Raw genomic sequence first — 27,561 nt, forward strand, 5'->3', positions numbered from 1 at the left:
CATCGCTTACCCTAATGCATTCAAAAGTGTTCTACAGCTGTGTTTTTTTTTTAAAATATTCAGGGTGATCCTTTGAACCTGTCTCTAATATCATCTAAGATCGTCTGAAATCGAGATTTTGGAACAAAAAATCGTATAGAATGTTCTTGTACCTATCCCCTAAATAATAAGAGAAGGGCTACGATTTCGTTTTCAAAACTTCAATTCTGGAAATATTCTGGGAAGAGCTCCCTTTCTTGTAACACCGCCGAATATTATGTAAAATTGGGTTTTTAGAACTTTAATATCGAAAATATACATCAAAAAAGTTCCTATATCTCGGCCCAAGGAGGGGGCGATCGCCCCCATTGCCCCTCCCTTGTATCCGCCCTTGGGCCACTGATATAGATGCTTTCATAAAATTAGCAACTTTGTCACTTGACTGTTTTTTGAAATTAACGATTCAATTACAGGACCAAACTTGAAACAAATGAACTTCATTGCTACAACAGTTTATGTTTTTCTATGACTTAAATCAATATCTTCATTGTATTTTTAAAAAATCAACAATTCTGTGCTTTTTTTGGTATGATTACTCTCTTTTTTTTTTTGAACCTCAGTACCCCCATGAATAGCAGTCCTGGGACAGGTTGTCACAAGGAACCCATGAATCTGGAGGCGGTATCTGGGTGGTGGTGGAATCTTGATGGGGGTACTGGAGGTACACACCACCCATGGGTGGGGGGTAACAGTTCATTGTAGGAAGCACACTGCTGGAAGAAGCTATTGAATGAGAGAGAGAAAAAAAAACATTAGGGAAAAGGGAGATACACATCAAATCATCAACAGACTTTTATTTGCATGAAATTCTGTGAAGGTGGAAAAAAAAAACCCTCCTGTTTTTTTCAGTTGTCACTGGAAAAATAGACTTTTTACAAATTAAAATGTAGTTGACTAGTTATATGCTCTTAAAAAACATAAAAAGATGTAAAATATTTAAAAAATATATTGCAATATTTTTTCTTAACGGAAATATACACCTAACTTTTAAACAAATTGGAGCAATTGTCCAATTGCTTTGTTTGTTAAAAAAAAAAAACACCCAAATTATTCAAATTACTCAACCGATTATTTTATTAACCTTTTTTTCTATCGCAAATAATGAGATTTTGAACCAAAAATTGCTTTTTTTCATTGTAGTTGTTACTAGGACTCGACCGATGCATCGGCGCCGATGGTTCAACAATTTAGCCATCGGCATCGGCGGCCGATGCTAAATTGCAGGAAACATCGGCCCATCGGCCTTAAAAACATCGCAAAGCCGATGGAATTGGCCGATGTTTTTGAAAAAAAAAAAGACCTTTGTTTTACATTTTAATACAAAGTAAAGGGAGTTGTTGTTTTCAAACAAAATTGTTTACTTAAATTTCAGTATGAATTTCTATTTTAGTCACCCCTGAAAGAGTTTTTAATACTGCATTCAGGTACCAAACAAGTTAATTATTGCGTTGTTTCATGCAGCTGGATGCACGTATGTATCTCTCATAAGTCATAACTCAAAAATGGTAAGCTAAGGGAGGATAAATTTTCGCATGTGAGGTGTGCGTACGTTCCAGTTGTGCACGTCCCTTTTTGTTTTCGATCGGGTGTTCTGAAAAGCCTGTTTACTCATTTTTTGTGGCTATTAATTACTTATTTCAATGGAAAACTAATATAGCGTCTCAGACTGACGATCATTTGGTGATATATTGCCGAATTGGAGACCATGGAAACAAATATCAGATGGCGAAACCGGTTTTGTTTCATTTTGTTCGATTCCCGTTGAACCGACGGTAATTTTTAATTTTTCGATGTTTGTAATATGAATTAGAGTAATGCAGTCTTTTCACTATCGCTTCGACGGAGCTACAAGTTTGGGGCCCGTCGAAATGCATTTTGGAGCCGTATTTCTCTATCACAGAAGTTGTAAAACATTTATCAAAAGCATTTTTAACTCCTACGGTGCCCCTATGGTTATGGGGCCTCTCGCGCAATTGCAACATTTGCTACATTTTAAAATCCGCCACTGCACGTCAAAACAAACTCGGGTGCAAGTTTTAAGAGGGATTTTCTGCTCAATGTTTATTATTGTTTTGAACTCTACTTTTTGCGACTATTTTTTGTATTTCCGAGAACACTTGCAGGCCCCTCCTCCCACTTCCTCAATTTCTGAAACTAAACTCTAGTTGTACTTCTGAGTTGTTTAAAACTAACACCATTGATAAAATTAGAGATTTTTTTTTTCAAGCTTTATCTATTGTTTAGGAAGAATTTCGAGCATTAATTAGAAATTGATTAAAGACGTTTTGAATGGTGACATAATTCGGAAAAGAAAGAGATTTTGAATTTTTCTTCGGAAGTGCTGAAGTAGATTCAGAAACTCTTCCGAGGCGTTGGTGGTAGCGCTTCTGTACTAAAAAAATTAAGCTGAAGTTTAACATTGTGAGTTACTCCAAAATTAGAGGGTGACCCCCTAATCCGCCCTCGTCGTTTCAAGCATTTCTTAAATATTTAGCGATTATTTATTTTGGTCAAGAAATGTCATTTTGCGTATTTTTTATACTTGTTTCACCTATATTTTGTAATGCGCCACCTTTTTTGCATCATTAATAGCGATCGATTTTCTTTTTCTGTTGTAACTATTTTTATGTACTTATATAAAATCAATGAATAAGTTATTTTCGTTTTCATCATATGTTTAATGATATGTTATAGAAAAGTTTCAAGGATTTTCTACTATGCAATTTTTTAAATTTCAGAAAATTATTGTTAAATTGAAAAATTTAATTTGAACGTGTTTGTAGTGCTCCATAAAAGATTAATCAATCAAATTGTTCAATATTACGTGTGCTAACATCAAATCAAGTAGTATGTATATGTATTCAGTTATTAACTTGGGGTAAATATTGAGTTTGTTTATTGTAGCTGCGTTTTAAGAATCTCACTCATTTCGTGGCTATTTCTTTTTTCCGCAAAATTTACGCCACTGTTATACATTTTATGAAAAATGCCAACTTTTCTATTCATAAATTTTAAATAAGTATAAAAATATTCCTATTATGATTTAATATTGTAACTTATCTGTTACCTTTTTTGTTTAACTTGATGACTAAAAAATGTCTACGTGCAATCTTTCCACTTTAATAGCGTAATTTGTTGACGGTTTCATAGTTTTCTTTTTTGAATGATTAAACAACATAATTTAATGCTTTTTAACTATGTTTAGTTTACCTAAATCCAAACATTATTACAATATTACTGAAATCTTAGTTATATGTTCAATTTAAAAAAAAAAATCAATTGGTTATTAAACAGTCTCTTTGTTTTTCCTCCATTTTTTTTTTTTTTTTGGCTGTTGTTCTTTATCTTTCATTGTACAGCAGTCAAAAAAGGAGAAGCATAACTACACCCTATATAGATTGTACGTAGTACGATCCAAAAGTTCGGGACAAGCTGTATAAAACCTTACCCAGAATAGTTCACATTACAGAAGCACATCCACCTTCAAAAGTTTACCTTGAGGGACTATGTACTTCTGCCAGTGTTCATATAACTTTTGGAAACACTTCTGAAAGCCATTTTTCGCTACCTTCTGTGATGCAGCTTTATCTTCTTCTGACGGAGAAAGCATCGTCCATGCAAATGTTTTTTTGCTGGGAACAGGTAAAAGTCACACGGAGCTAAGTCCGACGAAACGTTATGTTATTTGTTTGTCATATCAGAGTATTGACCAATCGAACCGTGCATCCTCAACATGAAAGTCGCCTTCTTCCCTACGATGAAGTTAAAGCAGCAGCGCAAGAGGCCTTACAGGAGGTTGCGAAAATGTCTTCCAGGAGCGCTTCTAAAAGCTATACGAACATTGGCAGAAGTGCATAGTCGTTCAAGGTGACTATTTTGTAGATAGATTCACGGTAAATTTTTATACAACTTGTCCTCGAACTTTTGGATCATACTACCTACGTATGAGTTTTCAACTTACTATTTCATAACATTTTTGAGTGACGTAAGTTTACGCGCATGAAAACATCACAAGAGAATTTGCGATAATTTTAACTAAGGAGGCTTTCAAAATGGATATTTCGGTCATCTATATGTTCTTAGGTACATATGCATGTACATATGCGCAGAAAAAACTTGTGAAGTTTAAATTGGATGATCGTAAAATGAAAATTTAGGTCGAAATCTGATTTTTTTTTTTTTTTTTTGGGGGGGGGGGAGTATTACAATTCCTTATCCGTAGAAAGGAAGTAAAGTGAAATGAATCAATGATCCTTTAAATCCCTGACAATTTTATCAATTTATTTCTGTTTTTTTTTTTTTTTTTTGCCATCGGCCAACAGCATCGGCCATTTGGAGGAAAACAATCGGCCATCGGCCATCTTTGAACAATCGGCCAACAAACGGCATCGGCCCATCGGCCAAAAAATGCCATCGGTCGAGCCCTAGTTGTTAATGCATTAATATATCGCACAACGAACAGTAACATAATACAACACTGCCACAAGTCAAAAATAGTTGATTTTGAGTTATATGCATGTCCTGGTACATTTTTATTAGTTCCATTAAAAATGCAAGAAAGCCACAAACAAACAATTTTTTTTTAAACCTTTGTTTTGAGATGTGTCAGTTTATTATTATAAGAATTTAAGCTACAGTGCATCAAATTTAAATTGTTTTTTCGCGAAAAGTAGTTTTTGCAAATGTATCAATCTTGTACTAAGTGTGCGATATGTGTACACTACACTTAGATTCATTTTTAGGTTTTTCATTATTTTCAAGGTTTTTAAAAAGCATTGCTCTATTTTTAAAACAATACTTTATTTAATGAAGCAGTTCTTTGATGAATCTGAAAACTTTTCGATAAAAGGTCACCCCTTGGGACTTCACGAAACTGACCTTATAACCAATTCATATATATTTTACGACATGTATGTAAGGAATAACATGTATATACATTAATTTTTTTTTTTAATTAAAACATTCAAAAATATCAGTAATTAGTTTATAATAGTTTAATAGATTTGAACCAATTAAAACTTTTGGAATCAATAAGAAATTTTTAAAGAAATTTTCAGAACTTTCATGTAGAGTAAAGTTGTTTGCAAATATGCCCAAGCAGAGAACGGATGTGCGACTTACCTAACTTAAAATTATCATTAATACTGGACTAATAGGTTTTTCTTTTAATTTAAGCACAATGGTTACTAATTGTTTTTAAAATATTTGTTTCGGCTTCTCATGACTGGTAAAAAAGTGCGATATGTACACGCTAAGTGCCCTTGTTACTGCTTCACATTTTAGTGTCACAGTCGTAATACTCAGTTTCTACTGCATTCAGTGCACTACATGCAATGTTAACAGGAATACGACTTGTCACTTTTTAATCGTCGTATATCCAGGGTTCGTACTCAATTTCAGAAATAAAATGAAGGCGTTTTGAAGGAGTACTAATGGGCTGTCATTAAATGATGTCGTTCTTTTTTTCAACATATTTGACCCCCTTCCCCCTTTATCACACACTTCAGCAAACTCCTCCTCTTGTCACGTGTCATATTTTTTATAAAGACATTGTTACAATAGCTGTGTGATGTCACTTTTTGTCACCCTCTCCCTCTTTGTCACAATTTCATGAGCCCGTCTCCTCCTCAAGGCATGACATCACTTGTGGATGACCCTTATTAATATATTATAACTGCGATTTACTAAACAATTGTTTTTTTAGCACAATAACTTAATGTAGTACATCTACTTATGTATTTTTAAATATTTGAATAATAATTAGACAACCTGACTTTTGCTGATGAGAGTGTGGTTGAGGAAAAAACAATAATCATGAAACTTGAAAAAATAGCCAAGCACCATTTAAGCATGTTTTACTTCACTTACGAAATGTCTTAGCCTTCTAATAACATTTTCACCTTCAACTTTTATGACTTAACTCTGATCAATTCGTAAATCACATCTTTATGAAAAAAATAAATGCACGAAATTACTACATTAAAATCGCTTTTGTGACAATTTTAGTTGTCAATCAAAGTATTATAAGTTACTGTCATAGTGGAAGATTATGTAGTCTTGAACTAAAAAAGAAGTAGCTTTGTAGGAGTTAAAACCAAAATGAAGGAGTTTGAAGGGCCCTTCAAGAAAATTTCCTTAATGAAGGAGTATTGGAGGAGTTTTGAAGGAGCGTACGAACCCTGATATCGCGGAAAATTCTCGGAAGTGATTCAGTGAGCCGGGACTTTAGAAAAGTGACCTTATATGCGGGTTGACCTTATAAGTGAGTGACCTTATATCGAGGGCTGACTGCAAATAGAAAACATTTTGTAAAAGGAAAGGTCCAATACCTGGTGCGTGGGGGGGGGGGGGGCACCCCTTCAGACTAGGAAGCGGACACTTTAGAAAAGTGGCCTTATATGCGGGTTGACCTTATAAGTGAGTGACCTTATATCGAGGGTGACTGCAAATAGAAAACATTTTGGTAATGGAAAGGTCCAATACCTGGTGCGTAGGAGGGGGCACCCTTTCAGACTAGGAGGCGAACACTTTAGAAAAGTGACCTTATATGCGAGGTGACCTTATAAGCGAGTGACCTTATATCGAGGGTGACTGCAAATAGAAAACATTTTGAAAAAAGAAAGGTCCAATACCTGGTGCGTGAGAGGGGGCACCCCTTCGGACTAGGAGGCGGACACTGCTTCCACCCCTGCGGATGAGCTCTATGGCATCGGCGTGGGTCATGTTCTTCGTGTTGATGCCGTTGATCTCGATGATTTGGTCCCCGACCTGTTCAAAAATAAAGGTAGAGCTCTAGTCATTACAAAGTCTTCCCTGGACATAAACAAATACAAATATGTGTACACTGGGGTGGTTCGAAAATATATGTAAAAAAAAAAGTTTCTCCTAGATACCAAGACACCCCTACCAATAAGTTCAACAATACTTTGTCTTAACTAGGCATTATATTTCCCCAATAATTGCATTATTGGCGTCTTAAAAATTAAGCTCATGTCTTCTCAATACTGAGTACGATTCAAAATTTTTTATTCCAAATTTTAAAGAAATATTAGCTACTGTGCTTTTCCTCTTTTATTAGCTACTGGTGGTACCCGCACGGCTTTGCCCGTAGTTGAAAATTAAAAGGTCATTCGGTTCCCCCGTATATTTACAAATAACGGATGACGAATTCCTCGCCAATTGGCTATGTTCATTCGCTCTCACATTCCACGTCATGATAATTTCGTAATTTACTTGTCCATCTTATGATAATTTTGCTCCGGAAAATGTTCTTAAAATTGAAATAGAACAAAATCAAATTTTCGAAAAATCACTTCGAGGTGCACACCCCCCATGCTACAAACTAACTTTGCGCCAAATTTCATGAAAATCGGCCGAACGGTCTAGGCGCTATGCGCGTCACAGAGATCCTGACAGAGGACATTCAACTTCATTATTAGTAATATAATAATATAATATAATAAATAATAAAGAAAAGATTCTTCTAAAGATGTCATGGCTGAATTTTGCATTTCGTTTTCAACTGCAGATGAAACACAGAGTATGTGTAAGAGATATGTAACGGTATTCATTAAGCCTCGACATTTTAGCATTTTGCTAAAGCCTTTTTCCCCAATTTTAGCTTTTTTGTTAAAGATCGTTCGAAGTCGGCTCAAACCCTGGTGAATAGTTTCTAAGAGGGTTCTTGGTTTGCACTGGGGATTGATAAAGCTAGCTGTGCCCAGAGCCTGTTGCTTGTATATCTGCTACAAGAGAACTGAAACTTACCATGAGTTTCCCATCCTGGTGGGCGGGACCGTTTTCGGCAATCCTCAGCACGAAGAGGGGCATGTTCTGGAACTCCCTCCCCCCTCGGATGCTGAACCCGAAGCCCCTCGTCCCACGATGCAATTCCACCGCGTGGTACTGCTCATCATCACCAGCCACACTCTTGTTGTCCACCACCGGTTGCGGTGGCAGAGAAGAGGAGGAAGAATCGAGGCAGTTGCTGGAAAAGCAAGCATTCAAATTGATTAATGAAACGCGATTAATTCCATCACTATTAATGCTATCAGATTTAAACTAACGACATACAGGCACATTGAAATCAGGAATACACCAAGAAGAAATTGGAGAGAAAATGATCGGCCCATTGCCGACTGATCGGCAGCAGATTACTTACAATAATATAATGATTTTTTATATTACAATTTCTCAATCACCATCTTTTCTTTTTTATTTATAATTGCAACTTTTCATAACTAATAGCATGTTTATTTCTGTAACTGGTGATTTCTATTCTTCTACTTTCAAGATAAAAAAAAAATATTTTGAAATTTTATTAAATTGGTAGATTAATTTTAATAGTTTAGTACACGTAGAACATTTTTGGTTCTTCAGCTTTAATAATTACAAACACTCGTTATTAAAGTAAACTAAACTAATACACTAAATACGCATGCAATTGATATACCTCCGAAAAAGGAATACTTCTACTTAAGGCACAAAATTTCCAGCCACCTTAAAGTCTCTCACTATGAGGCTCAGAATCAGGTAATATTGACAAACAGGCAAATGCCATCAACAGGTACTTTTTAAAATTCATAGACAGTTTTGATCCTTCTTTAACAAATTTCCTCATTGAGTGACGTACGTTGCTCACCAATTTCATGGTTCCTCCAGTTAATACCCCAAAGGCGGTAAGAATAGTTACATGCTGGGGTTGCATAGTGCATACCTGTTAACCTTCCAAAGAAAAAAATGTGGTAGATTTTTTATCGCCCCTTTAAGTACAGTCATATGAAGCTTCATATGAGAATAGAATTTAAATTCACAGAATAAAAGTAAATATAAAGTTAAAACTTATTTTTTGATCAAACTTAATAAGCATCGATAATGTTGCTAGATTTTGATGTACTTACGTTTGAATTTTAGCAGGAAGCTTTCAAACCGTGGAGAATACATCTGGTCAATCTATAAAAACATTTTTACTGGGGTTTTTTTTTCCATATAATTCCCTAAATAAAGGGACTTTCTTAAAGGTTTATCAAGTCCAGTAGATTTTTAATGAAAATCAGGAGACCGGGAGAAATACTCAAAATCTAGGAAACTACTGAAAAAAAAAGTCGAGCTGGCAGGTATGATAGGGATAATTCAATTGCATATTGGTAGTTCTTTTCGTCTGCCGCTGAAGCTCAGCCTAAGACTTTAATTTATACTTGACTCAAAATAGTTCTCTTTCAACTTTATGGAGAGAAGAAAATAATGTATGATTTGCAGCCTGTTGCATGAGATATGTTGATATATGTTTTTAATTTCCAGGACATGTAAAGCATTTGAAAAAGCAACAGTTTTAATGAGAATTTCACTATCGCTTTCAGCATCAAAATCAATATTTGTTAGTTGCCCCCTCGCCCGTCAAAACTGCTGATACTGAGAAAAGTCTTTTTCTATTTTTTCTAACTCAAATTAGCAAAAAAAAAAAAATTCTGCTGTTAAAATAAATTGTTAATTCAGGGTTTATGATTCGGTAAATAGGGGTTTTTGCCTTCATTTTAGTCGGTGAAAAAGAAAAATTCGAAAAATAGCGGTTCGTTAAATCGGGGTTTGACTGTAACTTGTTTTTGCTGTTCGTGGAAATATAGGACTTGGAAGGTGGACTGTATTTTTTATGCACAGGATTTTCAAAATTTGCAGTCGTCTATTTTGATCTAGGTCTGGCGAGTTCCCACTTTGTTTAAAAAATGTGAATGAAAATGCTACCTCTGATTGCTCGAGTTGTCTTCTTGGGCCTGTGGCTGTCCCACCGTCAAGGTGACCCGATGTCCCGATTCCTTGATGAGGTTAACGATGTCACCGTGATGCAGGTTCAGGATGTCCACCCCATTGACGGCAAGGATACGATCCCCCACACGCAAGCGTCCACACCTTTCTGCGGGACTTCCCTCGATGATGCGACCTTTAAAGACACGATGAAGGTTACGAAAGCATAATTCATTTCTTACGAGGAAACAACACACAGGGCTGCCACAGAAGTTCAACAATAAAATTACCTGACAATTTCAGGTTTGCCAGTTGCTTTTAGAAAAAATTCCAGGTTAATGAATGTCGATTTGCGTTATTAAATACCAATGCAAAATTTTTTTATGTAAATAAACCTCCTTTATGAATCAAATAATGCTTAAAAAAATTTATCAATAATTGTAATATCAATATAGTAAGTTAAGATAAACTTAAAATTTAATTACATTGATTACAAATACTTTAAAAGATCAGTAATTTCCAATTGGATTTTTTTCTTGAAAAATGACTGAAACTTGAAACACACTAAGCAATTTTTGACAAAGCCAGTTTCAATGTTGGCATGTTACCAAAAAAAGTTTTAATAAAAGCACAAATTTTGAGACTTTAAATTTTTATCATTCATTTCATGGAAAAAAAAAAAAAAAAAACCAGAATGAGGGCTATTAAGATATTAATAAAGCCACAAATGTAATTTCTAGCTAAGGGCATTGCTTTTCTTTTTTTTCAGAAGAGGCAAAATAGAATGTAATGATATTGAATCAGATCTTTATGATTTTCGTATAGATATTTCTTTTCTTTTTTTATAGTTGTAGCTTTATCAGATTTAGTCTTCAGAAATGAGCTTGAATTTTCTTTCTCTCAACTATGAGGAAAATTCGTATGTCCGGAATGTGCAATGTTTTGGATTGGTCACACAGAACAAATTGTACTATGCGCTTCACTTTTGCGGACCATAGATTAGGCACCACTCCTGTAGCACATTACAAAAAAAGCAGTGATGATAAAATAAGTAATAAAATCTTAATTTTTGAGCCAAGACATTACTTAATCCTTAGTAGCTTTTATTGTTGTTCAGAATTTTAAGCAAGGCAACAAATAAAGCAAAAAAGAAAAAAAAATTAACATCCAGCTACGTAATATTATTTTATATTCTGCAACCTAGGGGGTGTCAGTACCTTCAAGACATTTTTTTAAAAAGTTTAAGTAAATTTTGTTTTTCTTTGAAACCATAACATGCACACTTACTTCGCAATCTATAATTTACTTTCAAATTAAAAAAAAAATTGGCCACTTTTTTTTTTTAAATTAAAAAAATGTAGGAAAATTTCAATTTTTTTCTTTTGTTACCTAAGGTTTTTTTGTTTTTGAACTCAAAAAATGTTTTTTTGCTAAATGATCACAATAATCCTCTCTAAAAATCTGTGCATTCATTTGCTTATATATTTATTAGAAAACTTTCTGTGATTAATTAAATCGTAATTAAAAAAAAAATGTTTTTATTGATACAACATGCCCTAAACATTTGAGTAATTTATAAAAAGCTCATCTAATGCATAGTTTTGTTAAATATACTATCTTGACACCAAAAAGTATCACTTTAAAGCCGTATCTTTAATAGAAAAAAATTCTTAGCAATTCTAATGACATGAAATCGCAAAAAAAAAAAAAAAAAAAAAAACGATCATAGAGAAAAAGCAATTTAAAGTTTTTCTTTTGCGTAGGAACACAAAGCGAGCCATGACCTAAAACCACTCACAACTTTTTAAATATTTGAACTAAAACAGTGAAACTTTTTCCCTGTGTTTGAAATAATTTTTAGTTTTGAAATAAGCAATTATTATTTTTTTTTTTGATTGTTTGATCATTTTTGAGGTACTACTGTAACCCTTAAGTACTTCTTTTTTTTTTTGCTCACCAATGGTAGAGCCGGCTCTACTGACTGAGGAGATGATGACGAAGCCAAAGCCTTCATTTTCCTGCCTCGTTACGGTCACATCATAAGGATAAATGTTCTCCACAGGATGCATGTGATACGAAGAGTCTAAGAGGGATAAAAAGAAAAGTAAGTGCGATTAAAGGCAAAAAAAAAAAAAAAAAAAAAAACTAGAAGACATTTGACACATTAGTACCACCAATTAACAGGGTTGGCCGGATTGGACCCAATGGGTTTTTTTGAAAAAACCCATTTAAAAAAACCCATTATTTAGCCCACTTTTGGTTTTTTTTTTCAATGTTCTGAGAAGTTTAAAAAAAAAAATAATTTTAATACTTTCACAATTTAAACTTCTTTTTTATTTGCTCTTCACCAGAGACAATGGACATAAAAAATGAATTTTTAACTTTAATAGTATTTCTTAACTCTTAATGGCATTAAAAAATTACTTCAAAGATTTTAATAAATATATTTAAACTATTTTCTTTAACTGGTCAATAAATAACTCAAATTATCTTGACTAAGTCCTGTCACGTATGATTTTCTCAATATTTGTAGATTGTACAGAGGAAACTGCTCTAGCTAAAAAGATTTCATGTGAATTATTTTCCGCAAACCAACACATCACAAATTTAAAAAAAAACAAGGTATATTTTTTAGAAATTAACAGGTTTTTCAAATGAAACAAACTTTTCAGAAAACAGAATAGGACATACGGAAAGAGAGAACCTTCAGAAAACTCTGAATTTCAACCAGTTTTCCAGCTTTTTTCACCCCAAGACAATTTTAGCACTTTGTCCATATACTTACGCTACAATATGATACAAGTACTCCACATTTTTTCTAAGAAAGAAAAAAACCCACATTTCTTTAAACACAGCTTTAGTTGGGTTTTTTGGGTTTTATTTTAAAAAAACCCAAAAAACCCTGGGTCCATGGGCTTTTAAAAAAAAAACCCGGGTTTTTACCAACCCTGCCAATTAACTAAAATTATTTCAAACGTTGTAGTGCCTAACTACATCTTATAATTACACCAAAAAGGTATAATAACGCGAGAAGTTACTTCGAAACACACATTGTCTGAATGATTAAAGTAAGATAATATTAAAACAGAAAATGACTTTTCTTCTATCAAAGACAGGGTCCGACTAAATAAAAGTGAGGCCCAAGGCCCACAATAATTTGGAGGCCCCCTGAAAGCTATTTTAAAAATGTGTGTATTTTTTGTATAGTTGTAATGGTATGCATAATTCTTTAAGTAATTTGGGGCCCCGTAGGAAGAGGGGGCCCCAGGCCCAGGCGGCCTGTGCGGTAATCAGGCCCTGATCAAAGAAGAATTATTCACCAAATTGCTATATTATGCACTCTTGAATTTGAGTGTAGTTCATCTGATTTGAAATGCAATTATTCATTCATTAATTGTTTAACGAATAGTTGCTCATTCATAAAATGGGTCAATGAGTAGCATGCATAAATACTATTCATTTTATACAATAACCGAAAGGAAATTATTACAGTCAGTAATTTAAATTTAAAAAAAAAGAAAGAAAATAACACAACAGAAATGATAAACAATCATTTTAACTGTTGTCTTTAATCATGTTAAAGACAAAAAATGAATGGATTGAATCATTCTTACAAAGCAAAATTGGGGGTTGAAGAAAGGTGGGGGTTCAAGCAAGAGGTGATTTTGTGGTGAATAATAGTTGTATTTTTAGTAGCCATTTTTTAAAACCTAGTCGCCACATGGCAGTAGTAAGGGGCCATTCATTAATTATGTAAGGGTCCCAAGGGGGAGGGGGGTTGGCTAAATCTCTACATACCCTTACTTAGGTACCCATTCTTAGGTAATATTTTTCCAAGTTGATATTTTATATTATAAATCGTGTAGTCAAGTGGTTTGGCAGGGCTCATACTTCATTTGCTTCTGGAAAGTATAAAATGTATTAGTATTAGTTGTTTTTTCCCTGTTTTTCAAATAACGAATATAAAAATATAATAAAAGAATCACACTGTGTATGGCATGTCTTATTTTTAATTAGTACCGTGCCAAACACAAAAAATGTTTGTCAAAAAAACATTCGGTCTAGATTACTTTTAGTAAATATTTCTTTACACAAAAAGGTTTTTATGAAAAAATGTAATAATAGTAAATTTAATAAAGAATTCCAGTGATGCAAGGTAGGTTATTTTATTACTTTGAAAAATGAGATGGAATCTTACATAAGATGGAGGGGGGGGGGTAAAAACATTGTCAAAATTATCCTTACATAATAAACAAATGGACCGGGTACTCTTAAACATTTTTATCTCTACTCCAAACCAGGGTTTGCTGATATATATATCAGTCGAAAAAATGACATATATCACGATATATATCCGATATTTATTTTGAAAATATTATGATATTTTCGATATTTATTTGTTCAACCACGGTACTTTCAATATAAAAATTATATTAATCATTGTAATATTGTTAGTTTATTTTTGAAAATAGCCAAAAAGCTATGTACTATATTTTTGTGATTTATACATTTTAATATAACAAAGTAATATAGTTCTCTGTTTTCATTTTGTATTCATAAAATTAATAGTAATGAAACAATTTTAATTCACATTAACCCTTACTTAGAGGTTTCGCTGATAGATCTCAATATTTATTTTATCAAGCATGGTATTTTCAGTATATAAATTGTATTTATCATAGTAATTTTATTCTTTTATTATTGAAAATAACAAAAACGCCATGTACTATATTTTAATGATTTATTAATACATCATTAATATAACAAAGTAATGTAATATTCTTTTTTCATTTTATAAAGTTATTAGTAATATAACAATTTTAATTCACATAAAAAGTGTCTAACTTAATAGTAAACCTTGGTCAGAGTAAAAGAAAATGTCTCATGACTATGCACCAGCCAATACCTATTTTTTATTTCTGTATCATATAACTATGTACTGGCTAACAGAACTAAAATGAGTGAAGCAGATAATGCTGAATTGACTCCATTAAAATTGCTAGATATGTAAAATGAAATGTTAAGTATAAATAATGAAAGAAACATTAATTTTAAGTCTACATATTGTAATTCAGGGGTGATTGTGAGTTCATCAAAAAATTCCTGAAAGTTTCAAAGCGAGAACGGGGGGGGGGGGGGGGTAATCTCTGGCCCCCATTTACTTAAGTGCACCTATGCCATAGTATTAAATAGTTCAATAGTCAGAGTCAAAATAGTGTGTGTACATTTGATTAAAATTTTAATGGGTTACAAAGTTACTTTTGAGCTGGTGTTATACAAAAAACATAACAAAAGCATAACAAAAAAAAACAATTCTGGTATTTTCGGACATAAAAACACCGGAAATACGTCCGAAAATACCGGAAATTCGGTAAAATACTGGAACACAATCACCCCTGGTAATTATAATGTAAAAAAATAAAGAGTGATTTGAGGATGCATTTGCCATTTTCAAGACTTTAGTTTGTGCTGATTGAAAATATCGGATGTACATCAAAATCAAGTGAAGTTACTTATCTGTTTCAAATCAGAGTAGAAACCTTTCTATAAAAATCTTTTATTTAATATGAACACCACTTGCTTCTTGCAAGATAAAAAGGCAACTGAATACATGGTGAAAAATAAAAACATGTTGCTGAAAACTAACAGTTAGAAAAGCAGTTACATGTGCAGCACATGTGTGCCAACACCTGATTGGTCAACAGCCAGAAGCTAATTTAAATATCAATGGACCAATCACATGTTGGCTACAGTTAAGATACTGAAAAAATAATTTATATTAAGAAATACTTAATCTAACTTTATATTAATTTTAATAAGTTATAAAATATATATTTAATTTAATTTATTTTTTAACATGAAAGAATACTCTACATAAAGGATATGGATTTTTTCGATATTTTCGAACCCTGCTCCGAACAAATGAATGCTTCCAGTAAACTCGAGCATGCTTACTCATTTCGGGATGCGCCTTCTCCGTCCTCCTCCTGACGTAGAGCACCACCTTCCCCTTGAGTGCCGCCTGGCCCATCAATTGTACCACGTGCCGATGGGAAGTCCCCAGGACACAGCGCTCGTCCACGGAGACGATCTCGTCCCCCTTGCACAGCGTACCCTCCAGATCCGCAGAGCCCCCGGGGACGATGTGGCCGATCGATACCTGGGGGAGAGAGTGACAAGGTTCAAGTACAGGCCTCCCGCGTATAACACGGTCAATTTGTTCGTTGTCGTATTGAAACCGTGTTACACGAGACTTTTTTTTAAAACAACATTTTTACTTATTTATACAGGGTACCTGCTACTTTTTGAGTTCTGACTTTCTCTGACTTTCCATGACTTCTGCCCGTAGCTTTCCATGACTCACGTTCTTCAAATCCATGACTTTCCATGACTCACGCAAGTTACTTCATTTGACAATGACATCGAAATTGCGCATAAATATAAATAGAGACTATAAAGCAGTATACTGCCGTGCTAAGCACGGATGTGGTATCTGCACATTTTATCAAAATTGAGTTATTGTCACCAGGTGGTCGTTAGTCATTTAATTTGCCTGAATCTCAAGTTTTTCGGCGATTTGTGAACGCGAAATATAAAAAAAAAGCTTTAAGAAAAAAGTCGTAACTGCAAATTTGCTAAGGCAATTTGAACGTAAGTGACAAATACTAAGCCTTTAAAGTGGTATCTGCGCAGTGACCACTTTTTTCCTTAGTATTTTTCGTAGATACGACTTTTATACCTTAGTAAAGCAGCATATTTAATAATGTAGCAGTTTATTGTAACACAGAATATTAAAATTAGTGTACCGTTGAATACAGGTTGATAATAAAAACTAATACAACTTTGCATAATTGTTAAAGTAAATATTCAGCTTTTTCTATTTAAATGTTTATTTAAAATGTGAATTCTAAAAATGAAATGCATGTAAAATATTCATATCTAATTCTTTCATGCAAAAAAAAAACGCATTTCGTTCTACGGCCCGTAATATTTTTATTTAAGTATCGTCTGCTGCCAAAATTATCTTCATGCTCGGTAAACATGAATCTAGAAAATAAAACATTATTAAAAACACATTCTTTGAATATAAAAAAACAGAAAATTGTTATGGATTACAGTTTTAATTGTCTCGAGTTTTGAAAATGGTATCTTTCAGAAGGTAGATTCTGTTAGATTTGTATTAACAAAATAAAGCAAAACAGCTAAGTCCAAAGAAAGCAGATGTTTTCAGTATTATTTAATGATACATTGAGCACGTTTTTCTAAGCTACTTTTGTCGTATCTGTGCAGATACTCCTAAAAATGCCTAGTCATTGTCATTTATGGTGAAAATAGCTTAGTATATGAAAAGGTTTTGAAAAGAAAATGTGTCGTAACTACATTTATTAATTTTAAATTGAGATTTTTACAAAAATACTCTCTTACGGTTTTTAGATAAGTTATTTACGAAACAACTACCGCAAGTTGAGCATTTAATTAAGTCATAAATCAAAGAAACGAGTTGTAAAACTTTAATCATCAATTTCTCATTTTGAGCTCTACTGCAGATACCACATCTGTGCTTAGCACGGCAGTATAACGCGAGTTTTTCATGAGTAATGAATTTTTTTATTGCTGACGCAAATTGCTCGCCTGCAACATGAAATTTTTGGGAAAAGAGCGTCGGAGAGTCAGAATGGGCTTCGTTGGCACTAAACATTGGTTTTGTGAATGGACTTTCACCCCTTTTAGCATCACTGAAAGCGGAAGTCAACACACTGTATTAGTCTAAACAACGCTTTGCTTTATACAAATAACCGCTCTGATTCTTAACTTTTTTTTTTCATTTTACGTATGAACTTTGATAAAATACATTCTGATAACATTCTGATCGCACTGCATAAACCTTATTCATTTTTTAAATTATAAATATATTTGCTATATCTATACTGTTAAATTACAGAATTTTATGTCAAATAATAACGCTTTTTCTAAATTACAGAAAAGGTCGGTTCTTCATAAAGATACTGTCGCGCTGCATAAACCTTATTCATTTTTTTAATTATAAATATATTTGCTATATCTATACTGTTAAGTGCTATAATAATGCTGTAGTGTACATACTGTAAGTACCATACTGCTTTATTTTAAGTTAATCATTCATTTTGAGCTAAATTACAGAATTTTATGTCAAATAATAACGCTTTTTCTAAATTACAGAAAAAGTCGGTTTTTCGTAAAAGATACTGCAATATGTAGTTAATAAATGGTTTGAAACAATAGGAGAGGTGTTTACAAACGTCTGAAACAATTGGGTATGCTCATAAAAAATTACTAAACATACCTTGTTAAACAACGCGAAATTCCGACTTACGCGAGGTGTCTTGGAACGCATCCCTCGCGTAAGTCGGGACTCGACTGTAGCGCTATTATCACTCCTCCTGACTTGCCATTTATTTAACTTTGTTTACGTTCTGTTAAAATCACAGACTAATAATAAGAGTAGACCGAGCTATGGCAACCCTTTTGCTGCTCATAAACCAAACCATGTGACTGGCGGATATCCTAGCAACAGCGGCCGTTCATCGTAGCAGACGATCAACGAGAAATAAAATAAATTGAATTGATGGAACACGGAAGAATGATCTTTTATGGAGTCCGATTTGTAAATTTGTTATTCTGAGTTGTAAATATTTTGTTAATATAGTGAGTTTTTCGTTTAGATAGTATGGTGCATTTTCTTTAGTCAATTTCAATAACTCTCTAAGCAGTTAAAGATGCAAGCGACCAAGAAGAATCAGCAAACGGTAAGATTTCTACCTTCAATTTCAATTTAAGATACCGATCAGTACATTCTTGCGTTAACGCAAAACGTTTACGCCATTTCGTTCACGCCAACGCTGACAGCTCCAAATGAAATGAAAGTTACGGAAAACTGATCAAAAACTATTACCAATGTCAAAATAAGGCATAACTGAAAGCAAAACAGTTCAATCTCTGCACCTGGAAGTTTTTTTTAATGAAAACACATTGTCTTAAAATACATGTCGAGTGCCAAACTGTAGATAATGCTGCCATCTAGCAACCATGCTGCCAAAGTCTTCGCCAAGTCCTTCCACTAGTCACATGATACATCTATGAACCAATTTTCTTCATCAGCAAGAATGAGAAAGCTCGGTCTACTCTTATTATTAGTCTATGGTTAAAATGCCGCTCTGTTACATCACATGACGTTGGCAACCCCACGCTTTTCCCTGCTTTAGAGGGCGACACCTGTATTAGACGATTATGCAGATTCATGCATGTACTTAGCCATGGTTGAAGTGTTCTGCATGCGTATGGGAAGCATCTGACAACTTTCATATCTGTTAGATTTTTAATTTAAACTTTCACAAAAAGTGAAAGAATCACTTAATTTGAAAAAAAAAAAAAAGTTAAAAATACGTTTTTGCATCATGCAGAATCAATCCTTTTTCGATGTAAACATTGCATCACGTTGTGACGTCATTCGTGCGATAACTCAGTCAAATGAATGAACTTTTGGGTGAACCGAGTCACCAGTTCATTGTATCTTATAACCGCGAATTTTTTCTAGATTGAGCTACTTTTTGATTGGCAACACATCTTTAACTTTCTTGCATTGGCAACACATCTTGTGTTTTGCATATTCTTAATTTGAAAGCCATGTGAAGACTTTAAATACTTTGAGCGATCTTTTTCTCTCTCTCTCTCACCTCTCATAGCCATAATGTGTTGCACGTAGTAATATATCGTGATTTCGTGATGTCTGCCAGTGCTCTTTACTCCTGGCAGGGCGTAATACAACGTGATGTCAATTTTAAAGTTATAAAACGCCTTTAGGCGTATTTTTGTGTGTTACGGTAATGCCTTATATTCCTTGGAATCGGCATGTTCGTAAACTGAATGTTTCGTTGTATAATAACAGGGTTCGTACGCTCCGGGAATTCAGGGAAAACCGGAAATTGTCAGGGAAAATGACACTGTCAAAAATGTCAGGGAAAAGTCAGGGAGTTTTCAAATTTTGTCCTCCAAAAATTTTTTTTCCATTTTTTTTCCCAAGGAATTAAGTACTATGAGATCTAGTCTTCGTTTTTATTGTGATTTCACGAAAAAAATTGTAAATTTTTATCTAAACCGACGCTGGCACTTAAAAACTGCAATCGAAAAATGAACGTTTTTTTTTTTTTTTCACAACGAAAAATGCGCCAAAAGAGCGAATATTTTCTTGCATGGAGTCAGTGAGGGGAACGCATTTCTTTCTACTGCCTAAAGTTTTAGATGGGTTGCCACAACATTCTGTTCGGTTCAGGGTTCGTACGCTCCGGGAAAACTTGGAATTATCACGGAAAATGTCTTAGTCAAAAATGTCAAGGAATTTTCCAAATGTGTCCCCAAAATTTTTCTTTTCCCAATTTTTTCCCAGAGAATTTCGTTTTATAAGATCTAATCTTCATTTTTATCAATGTATTTAAAAAAAATTGTAACAATTTTAAAGCAATGAAAAAAGTGGCGACACAAAAAATCTTCAGCAGCCGCCATTTTTGGCTCTCAGTAGTTCCCAAGGGAAAAAAAATCAGGTGAACAGCAATTATGCACAAACTCAACAGGAGAGAAGACAATTTACTGCTTCAGAAGCACAACCTGTAGATGGGAGAGTCGATCGGGGAAAATCTTTTTTTTTTTTTTTTATTATTATCGGAAAATCATTTCAGCTACGTGTGAAACGTAGTCGCCATCTTTGGTCATTCACAAGATGGAGATACGATCCAAAAATGCCTAAGTTTCTAAAAACAAAGCAGAATTGGATGTTTTCTTTAATTGAAAACTGATGAAAACAACAAAAATGGTCTGCAAATTGTTTTTCTATTATTATTTGAAATAATTTTCTTGAGAAATGAAAAATTTTGTTCTTAAAACTTAATCTTTTCCTCACTGCCTCGGACGCAAATGTGATAAAAACTTTTCAATGAATTGTAGTTTCATGAAGATTTATTATTTTTTAATTGTCTTCATTCGACATATTAAAAAAGTTATTTCTTATTTTTGGGCATAGCCGCCATATTTGGTCATTCCCAAGATGGAAGTACACAAGACTTTTTAAGTGGCTATAAGTTCCCAAAAACGGCATTGGATGTTAATTGCAATGCAAACTATTGAAAACAACACAAATTGTGCCCTTTTTTTCCGGATAATTTGTAATTATTTTCTGGAGAAATTCAAAATTTAATCTTCATAATTTTTTTTTTGTTTTAATTGATTTAGACTCTTATGTGCTAAATACTGACTATTTTGCTTTTATTGTAGTTTTTTAAGGATTATTAATTATTTATTACTACTTTTATACTACAAATCCAAAAATCTACTTATTATTTTAAATTTTTCACTTTGACGCCATATTTGATCGTTTGCACAATGGAAGTAGACTTAAACTTCCAGAAACGCAATTGGACGTTTGTATCAATGTGTAATATTGAAAATAACATTAAATGTGCAAAAAGTTATGAATTTTTGAAAATTAACTATTACTTTCTGGAAAAGAAAGTTTGAAATTTTAATGTAAGCGTCCTTTAATATGTGAAAAAAAAAAAAAAAAGATTATTGGCATTGGCCTATGATTGGCGGATGTTGATTTTCGTTACTATGCATTACATGGTATGCCGATTGATGCAACAAGTTAATCATATTTATACTGAAATTTAGCATTGCATTTTGCTCAATATGTTTCGTGTAACCTACTTATAAGAAAATAAAAAGTATTGTAAACCAAAAGCAGATGCTAAAAGGTTGCTGCAGGACTACAGCAAAACGCTATAATATTACGCGTGACATCAAAGAAACGCTAAAATAAGTTGAAAGTACTCTGTTTTCAACAAATAGTAAACAAATTAAAACAATTTTAAACAAAATGTTTAAAAAAAACCTAAAATTTTGACAGAGAAAACAAACGAAAAAAAACCAAGTTTTTTTTTTTTTTTTTTTTAAATCTAAGGGAGAAGTTTCAGTTCTTCTGCATCGCTACTTTAAACAATTTTAATTATTTTGAAAATATTACTATTTAAACTTAAATTTTGAATGAAGCGAGTAACCTGGAATTTTCTAAAAAACAACCTGGAAAACCTGGAAAAGTCAGGGAACTTTTTTTAACCAAAAGTGTATGAACCCTGATAATAGCGGCTAATATTTGTCTATTTTTCAAAATATTTTTTTAATATCAATGAAGATGTTGTTCGACAACTTGATAAATCTTTTGAAGATAATAAATACAGATTTTCCTTGAGGAAAAATGTTCCACGTGTTTTTCATTTTCTTCAATTTCAGGCTGTGGACATGTTTTGCAAGTTCACTTCTACTAGCGGTGTAGTAAGTCTAATTTCACTACAATTAATGCTCACAATATCCCATCATGCGCATCAATATGTTAATTTGGTTTTGAGATATAAGCAGATGTTTTCCAACTGAACGGGGCCCTCTCTTACTCACCAGAGGTAGCGAGTTGCGACTCTCTACCAGTTGGGCTGTTTAGCCATTTTACAAACGTTGAGCATATGCTAGGCGCAAGGGAAGATGTTGACTCTGCTGTATTAGATTCAGGCTCAGTATTGTTTGTGATCAGGTATGCAGTCATGCTAAAGTAAACCGGTTAATTATTTTAAGTTGCTTTTAATGGTTTTAGTTAGAAAATAAATGTTATTGTTTTGAAAAAGTGCTTCGTTCATCTACAAGTTTCCACCCCATCACTCTGCTAAATATTGACTAAATGATATCAGATGTCTACAGCATTCGCTGAGACATCAAGTACAGGCCTCCCTCACACAACATGGTCAATTTGTTCGGTGTAGTATCGAAACCGTGTTATACGAGACTTTACTATAAATGGTTTTTTATTTTATTTTTAGTACTAACTAGCAGTACCCGCACGGCGATACCCGTGCTAAGAAGTTAAAGAAAGTCCGTTAAACAAAGGAAAACTCCACGCCCCGCCCCCTTCTGACGTGAATTGATCATTTTTCTTCAACTAAAATGCGTACACACCTTTTCAAAAGACCTATTAAAGTCTCTGGAATTTAAAACTATTCGCCGAAATACATAAAAATATTAACAGTAGCTTTAAAACTCAAAATAATCCTTCAACTAGATAGTTCTGGCTTAATGCGCCAAGCAACCACACTACCGTAAACCTGCCCTTTAGCGAGTGAAGCGGTTTTTTCCCTGCAATTTAAAGTGTTTCGCCACATAAACAATGCTGTTATTAAAACGTTATAAAGTACAATCACAATTGAATAATCGGACAAATCAAATTATTTACTTAGATAAGTAAATAATTTGACTATAAGACTTCAACTATAAGAACAAAACCAAACGTTGAAGAAATAAGGAAAACAAAACCCAGTAGAAAAATCCTACAAAATCCCAGTACCAAAAAGAACAAACGGTGAAAGTTTCAGCCAAATCTGCCGGGTAGTTTCTGAGATCTTAGGGAACAAATTTACCAAAGTCCATTTTTATATATATAGATTATGCATGTGCATGAGAAAAATCAGGTTAAGATGTATCGTGTTTCGCGTGTGTATGTATGAATGATGTTAAAGGATTAAATTTTTGCAAGGAAAGCAGGATGAGGGGTCATTGTTTTAAGCTATTCAAATCTCAGGCTAACCTGGAAATAAGGAGAAACTTCTTCTTTAGTAGGGTAGTGGGCATTTGGAACAGCTTGCCGGAAGAGGCAGTCATGAGCAAGGGGGTGGATAGCTTCAAGAGGGCCATCGATCTTCATTGGGGACTAATAAATTGACCAAGACCAGCCTAGCTGGGCCAAGAGCCTGTTGCCGGTCGTCACATTTGTATTTGTTGTATTTATATTATATCAAAACCATGTTCCGTGTGTTATCTCGAGGCCACGTTATACAAGACTAGGAAATAATGTAAATCGAGGGATGTGTGCATTGTTATATGGAAACCAAGTTTCATAAAAACAAAGGTAAGTATTAGAGTTATTAGCAAATATTAACAGAATGCATTAAACAAAAATGAAATTCTATCGCTTTAAAATATAACGTTCATGTTGTATCAAAGACATGAAGCATTTAATTCAAATTTCGTATCGTGTAATATAAAAGACGTGTTATAATCATCGCAAATTTGGTACCGTGTAATATCGAAACCGTGTTGTACAAGTACCATGTTATACAAGGGACGTCTGTACACTCAAACCTGTTTTTGTGCGGTGGATAGGGACCACATAAAATTTTTTTTTAAAACGGTTTCTGTGAACTTAATATTCAAAATAGTTGAATGTCCTGTTTGGACAGCATCAAAAATGCAAAAGAATGTTTCAAATACCTCTCCCATTTCATGCTTTGACGACCAAAAAATGTTTCGCTTTTCACCGAAATGCAGTAGATTTATGAGTGAGAAAAATGACAAACAAAGGATTAAGCTAAAAATAATTTTACGGGACAGATCGGAAATAAGATTTTAAAATGATTTTTGGAAACTCCGGAATTTCAGAATGAAATGCCACCACTTGCTTTATCCATTCTCGGACACCCTCTCGGGGTTCGTAGAGATCCAAAGTTAACTTTATGTTGTTCCCTATCTTAATTTTCATGGGACAATCTGTCAAAGAGGAATAAAATCTTCTAGCATGCACTGAAAAATGTTTGATGTATAGAAATTTTTTCCATATTGAGATCTTCTTCATAATGAGCATGGATATTTGCAAAAAGTTCAATAGGTAGATAATTTGATATGGGGTAGTTTCACAGACATACATTCGACGGTACATCCTTCCATTAATACAATAAATGATCCTGGTCTGCTAGAATGATCTTAAAAGTAATGCTATTTTTAACTGGAGGGCTAAAAAAGTGATTTCATTGATTACAAAATTAGCAAGATTGCATACTTTGTCTTAGATAATTTCACTACAATTTTGTAACAAATCTAAAAAGCAAAATTGTTTTTAAATTTTTAAATTGTGAATGGTACTGCTTATTTGTTTAGTAACAACACAAGGATGGTATTATGTCATAGTGAACTATGATATTTTAACATTCTGATTTCAACATGTAAATTTGAGGCAAATGTTGCTTTCTGTCTTAAATTAATTTAATGTAAACATGTCAAGTATTACTTGGTAGCACTGCATTCCTAGTTTATAAAATACAAATATGATTTATGTGTACTTCTCAATATCAATCCAACTTTGAATCTTCTCATTGAAAAATAAACATTATGGATGATGGTTCACTCTGGCATAAGACCATCCATCTATTCCAACTCTAAAAAGGAATTATAATTGGTATGGGGAGATAAGTATGTGCTAAATATTGAGCAAAGGTATTCAAAAATATATAGATAACATTTTAAAACACACATTAAAAATAGATTCACTTTTACGAGGCTGAAAAAAAGAATAACAATGGGGTCGTTTCCAAAATTTTAAAAGTATTTTTTTTTCTGAAAGAGCATGCTTTAAAACTTAGGATCTGACCATTTTTTAAGTAATTTGACTAAGTTTAGTATTTGAAAAAAAAAAAAAAAGTTTAATCAGTGCGCTGTCAATGTTTACGCTTCTGCTGATGACATCACAAATGATGAAATGCCATTCGCAGACCACAATATTTAATTTGCTTCTTTACTCACATGTGTTGGAAACGATAGGGTCGACAGCAAGGGTAGAACGCACTATTTAATTCGCTTCATGATTATCATAACGTGGAATTGCGGCAGACAGATGCACCAAAGTACATCATTTGTGACGTCATCAAAACCACGCCTTGTTTGAAAAATCGGACGTTTAAAAAAAAATGAATTAAAAAATAACTGTTGGGGAAAATGAAAGTTTTTTCTGGGTCCACATTATTATTTTTTTTTTGCTCATTCTATCCATTGCAGTGACTAAAAGTACTGCTTTAGACTGAAGGAAACGACGCCATTATCGCCAAAAAAAACCAAGAGCTCGTAACAAAGTACCTGAGATCCTTCTTCCGTCCCGCCCACGATCCTGAATCCGAAGCCGCTCTCCTGCCGATGCAGGGTCACCGTCATTTCCACGAAATCCGCTCGCGGATCGGACGCCGGCGACGGGAGCTCGTGCTCGAAAGACGCGCCGCTCCGGTGTCTCCTGCCGAGACTGTCGTAGTGAGACCCCCCGGGGGAATGACCCAGCGACCTCTCGTCGCTACGAACGGAATTAGTCCTGCGGTACGGGGCGTCGCCGTGCTCGTAGTTCCAGTCCCTGTTGGAGACGCCGTCGGGCGCTTTGCCCTGCCACGCGGGATTCGTGGTGAAGACGTTGTCGTCGTAAGAGTCGCTGTAGTGCTGCGTCCTTTGGGGAACTTTCGCCTGAGTGTAGCCGTACCGAAACTCGCCCGGCGGATAATCGGTGGCGGACTTCGGGCTGCCGTCCGCCCAATAGGTGTCCCTCAGCTTCCCGAGGGTGGTGTACCACGAGGGATTGACGCTGGTTTTGTCCAGCGAGGCGCTGTAGGCAGTCCGCAGGTTCGGCGGATGGTCCGTCTTCCACGGATGATTGTTGCCGTGAGGGTTCCCCCGGATGTCTTTCGACTGCTGGGGGAGGAATCCGTTGGTTCTCGAAGAGGGGGGGAATCGGTCGTCGTTGTCCGGCTTGGGCCAGTGCCTGGTGTCCACCAAGGGGGTCTTGGGCCTGTTCACGCTGATGTTCTCCTTCTCTCGAGAGCTGTAGAGGTCGGCCGTGGGGGTCTTGCTGCGGTACATGGTGGACGCGATCGGATAGCCATCTGAAGGGGTTAAAAAATACCTTTAATTAAATATCATCAGGCAGCAAACTCCCAATTATCCGCTTAATTGGGTGGCACAAGTGCCGCGGATAAATCGCAAAAAGGCTAAAATGAGGGACAAATAAGATAAAAATTGTTCTTCCGCAAAAACGTAGCAGTATTGATGCATAATACTTTCTTCAAACAGTAAAAATGGTTTGTATTTTTGTACCACAGAACTTAACTTTAGCAAAGAACAAGTGTATGTACGATGAAAAAGCACGAAAAATAAACAAATAAATAAAACTGTTGGCCCTCGGGAAAGGACCAACAGATGTGGAATGGTAAGTTTGGGAGAAATGAAGCAATGGAAACTGAATTTCAATTTAAACAACATTTTATTTAAAAAATATGTATATGTGTAAACAGGAAAAACAAACATTCAACATTTATAAAATCAAATCCCCATAAACAAATTAAATATATTTCCCCCCAACATATATCAACAAGAAATATCACATTATTCGTTTTCTCTAAATTTCAGTTCTAAAACGTCCTCAATCAACAACCCTAAACAGCATGCCACATTTCCAAGAAAAAAACTATTGGAAAAATTTCATACCCTTGTAAGTCCACTCACAAGCACTTGGCACACAAAACATGAAGGCCACATCCATCAATAGGATGAACTTTTGAGTTGAAAAGAAGCACGCGTCCACTCGTGGACGACAGACCATCCTCTGTCAATGGTCACTGTATTCCAGGCACACCCATACCACAGTAGAGGACTCCTCACCATATGCAGTACAGGAAATTATTTACCTGGTTTCCTTTGCCAAACAGGAGAACATTCAGTAGTAGAGTCTCTTAGAGGTCACCTCACCATTCGAAGAAATGCCTCACCCTACACTGAACCCGTACGGTCCGACCAGCTCGGAACCTAGGATGAGCAGCTTCGGTCCTCCGGTCCTGTTAAGCCTATTTCAATACATCAACTCTTTCCTTTTAAATTTTAATTCTATAAAACCGCCTTCCAAAC

The 27,561-nt window shown here is 34.4% G+C and overlaps 1 protein-coding gene across 1 annotated transcript in view; it reads right to left on the reverse strand.

Moving 5' to 3' along the window:
• Positions 1–513: 513 nt before the first annotated feature.
• LOC129221466 (membrane-associated guanylate kinase, WW and PDZ domain-containing protein 1-like) overlaps positions 514–27,561 on the reverse strand; it is a 109,949-nt gene continuing 82,901 nt past the window's right edge. Inside the window, exons 14-21 of the mRNA XM_054855947.1 lie at positions 25,756–26,543; positions 24,305–24,307; positions 15,736–15,940; positions 11,738–11,863; positions 9,781–9,976; positions 7,807–8,026; positions 6,672–6,807; positions 514–762 (exon numbers count right to left, since the gene is read on the reverse strand). Of these exons, the coding sequence (XP_054711922.1) occupies positions 596–762; positions 6,672–6,807; positions 7,807–8,026; positions 9,781–9,976; positions 11,738–11,863; positions 15,736–15,940; positions 24,305–24,307; positions 25,756–26,543 (1,841 nt within the window). The 3' untranslated portion in view covers positions 514–595. The remainder of the gene's footprint in view (positions 763–6,671; positions 6,808–7,806; positions 8,027–9,780; positions 9,977–11,737; positions 11,864–15,735; positions 15,941–24,304; positions 24,308–25,755; positions 26,544–27,561) is intronic.

Source organism: Uloborus diversus, chromosome 4 (genome assembly GCF_026930045.1).
Source record: "Uloborus diversus isolate 005 chromosome 4, Udiv.v.3.1, whole genome shotgun sequence".
NCBI lineage: Eukaryota > Metazoa > Arthropoda > Arachnida > Araneae > Uloboridae > Uloborus > Uloborus diversus.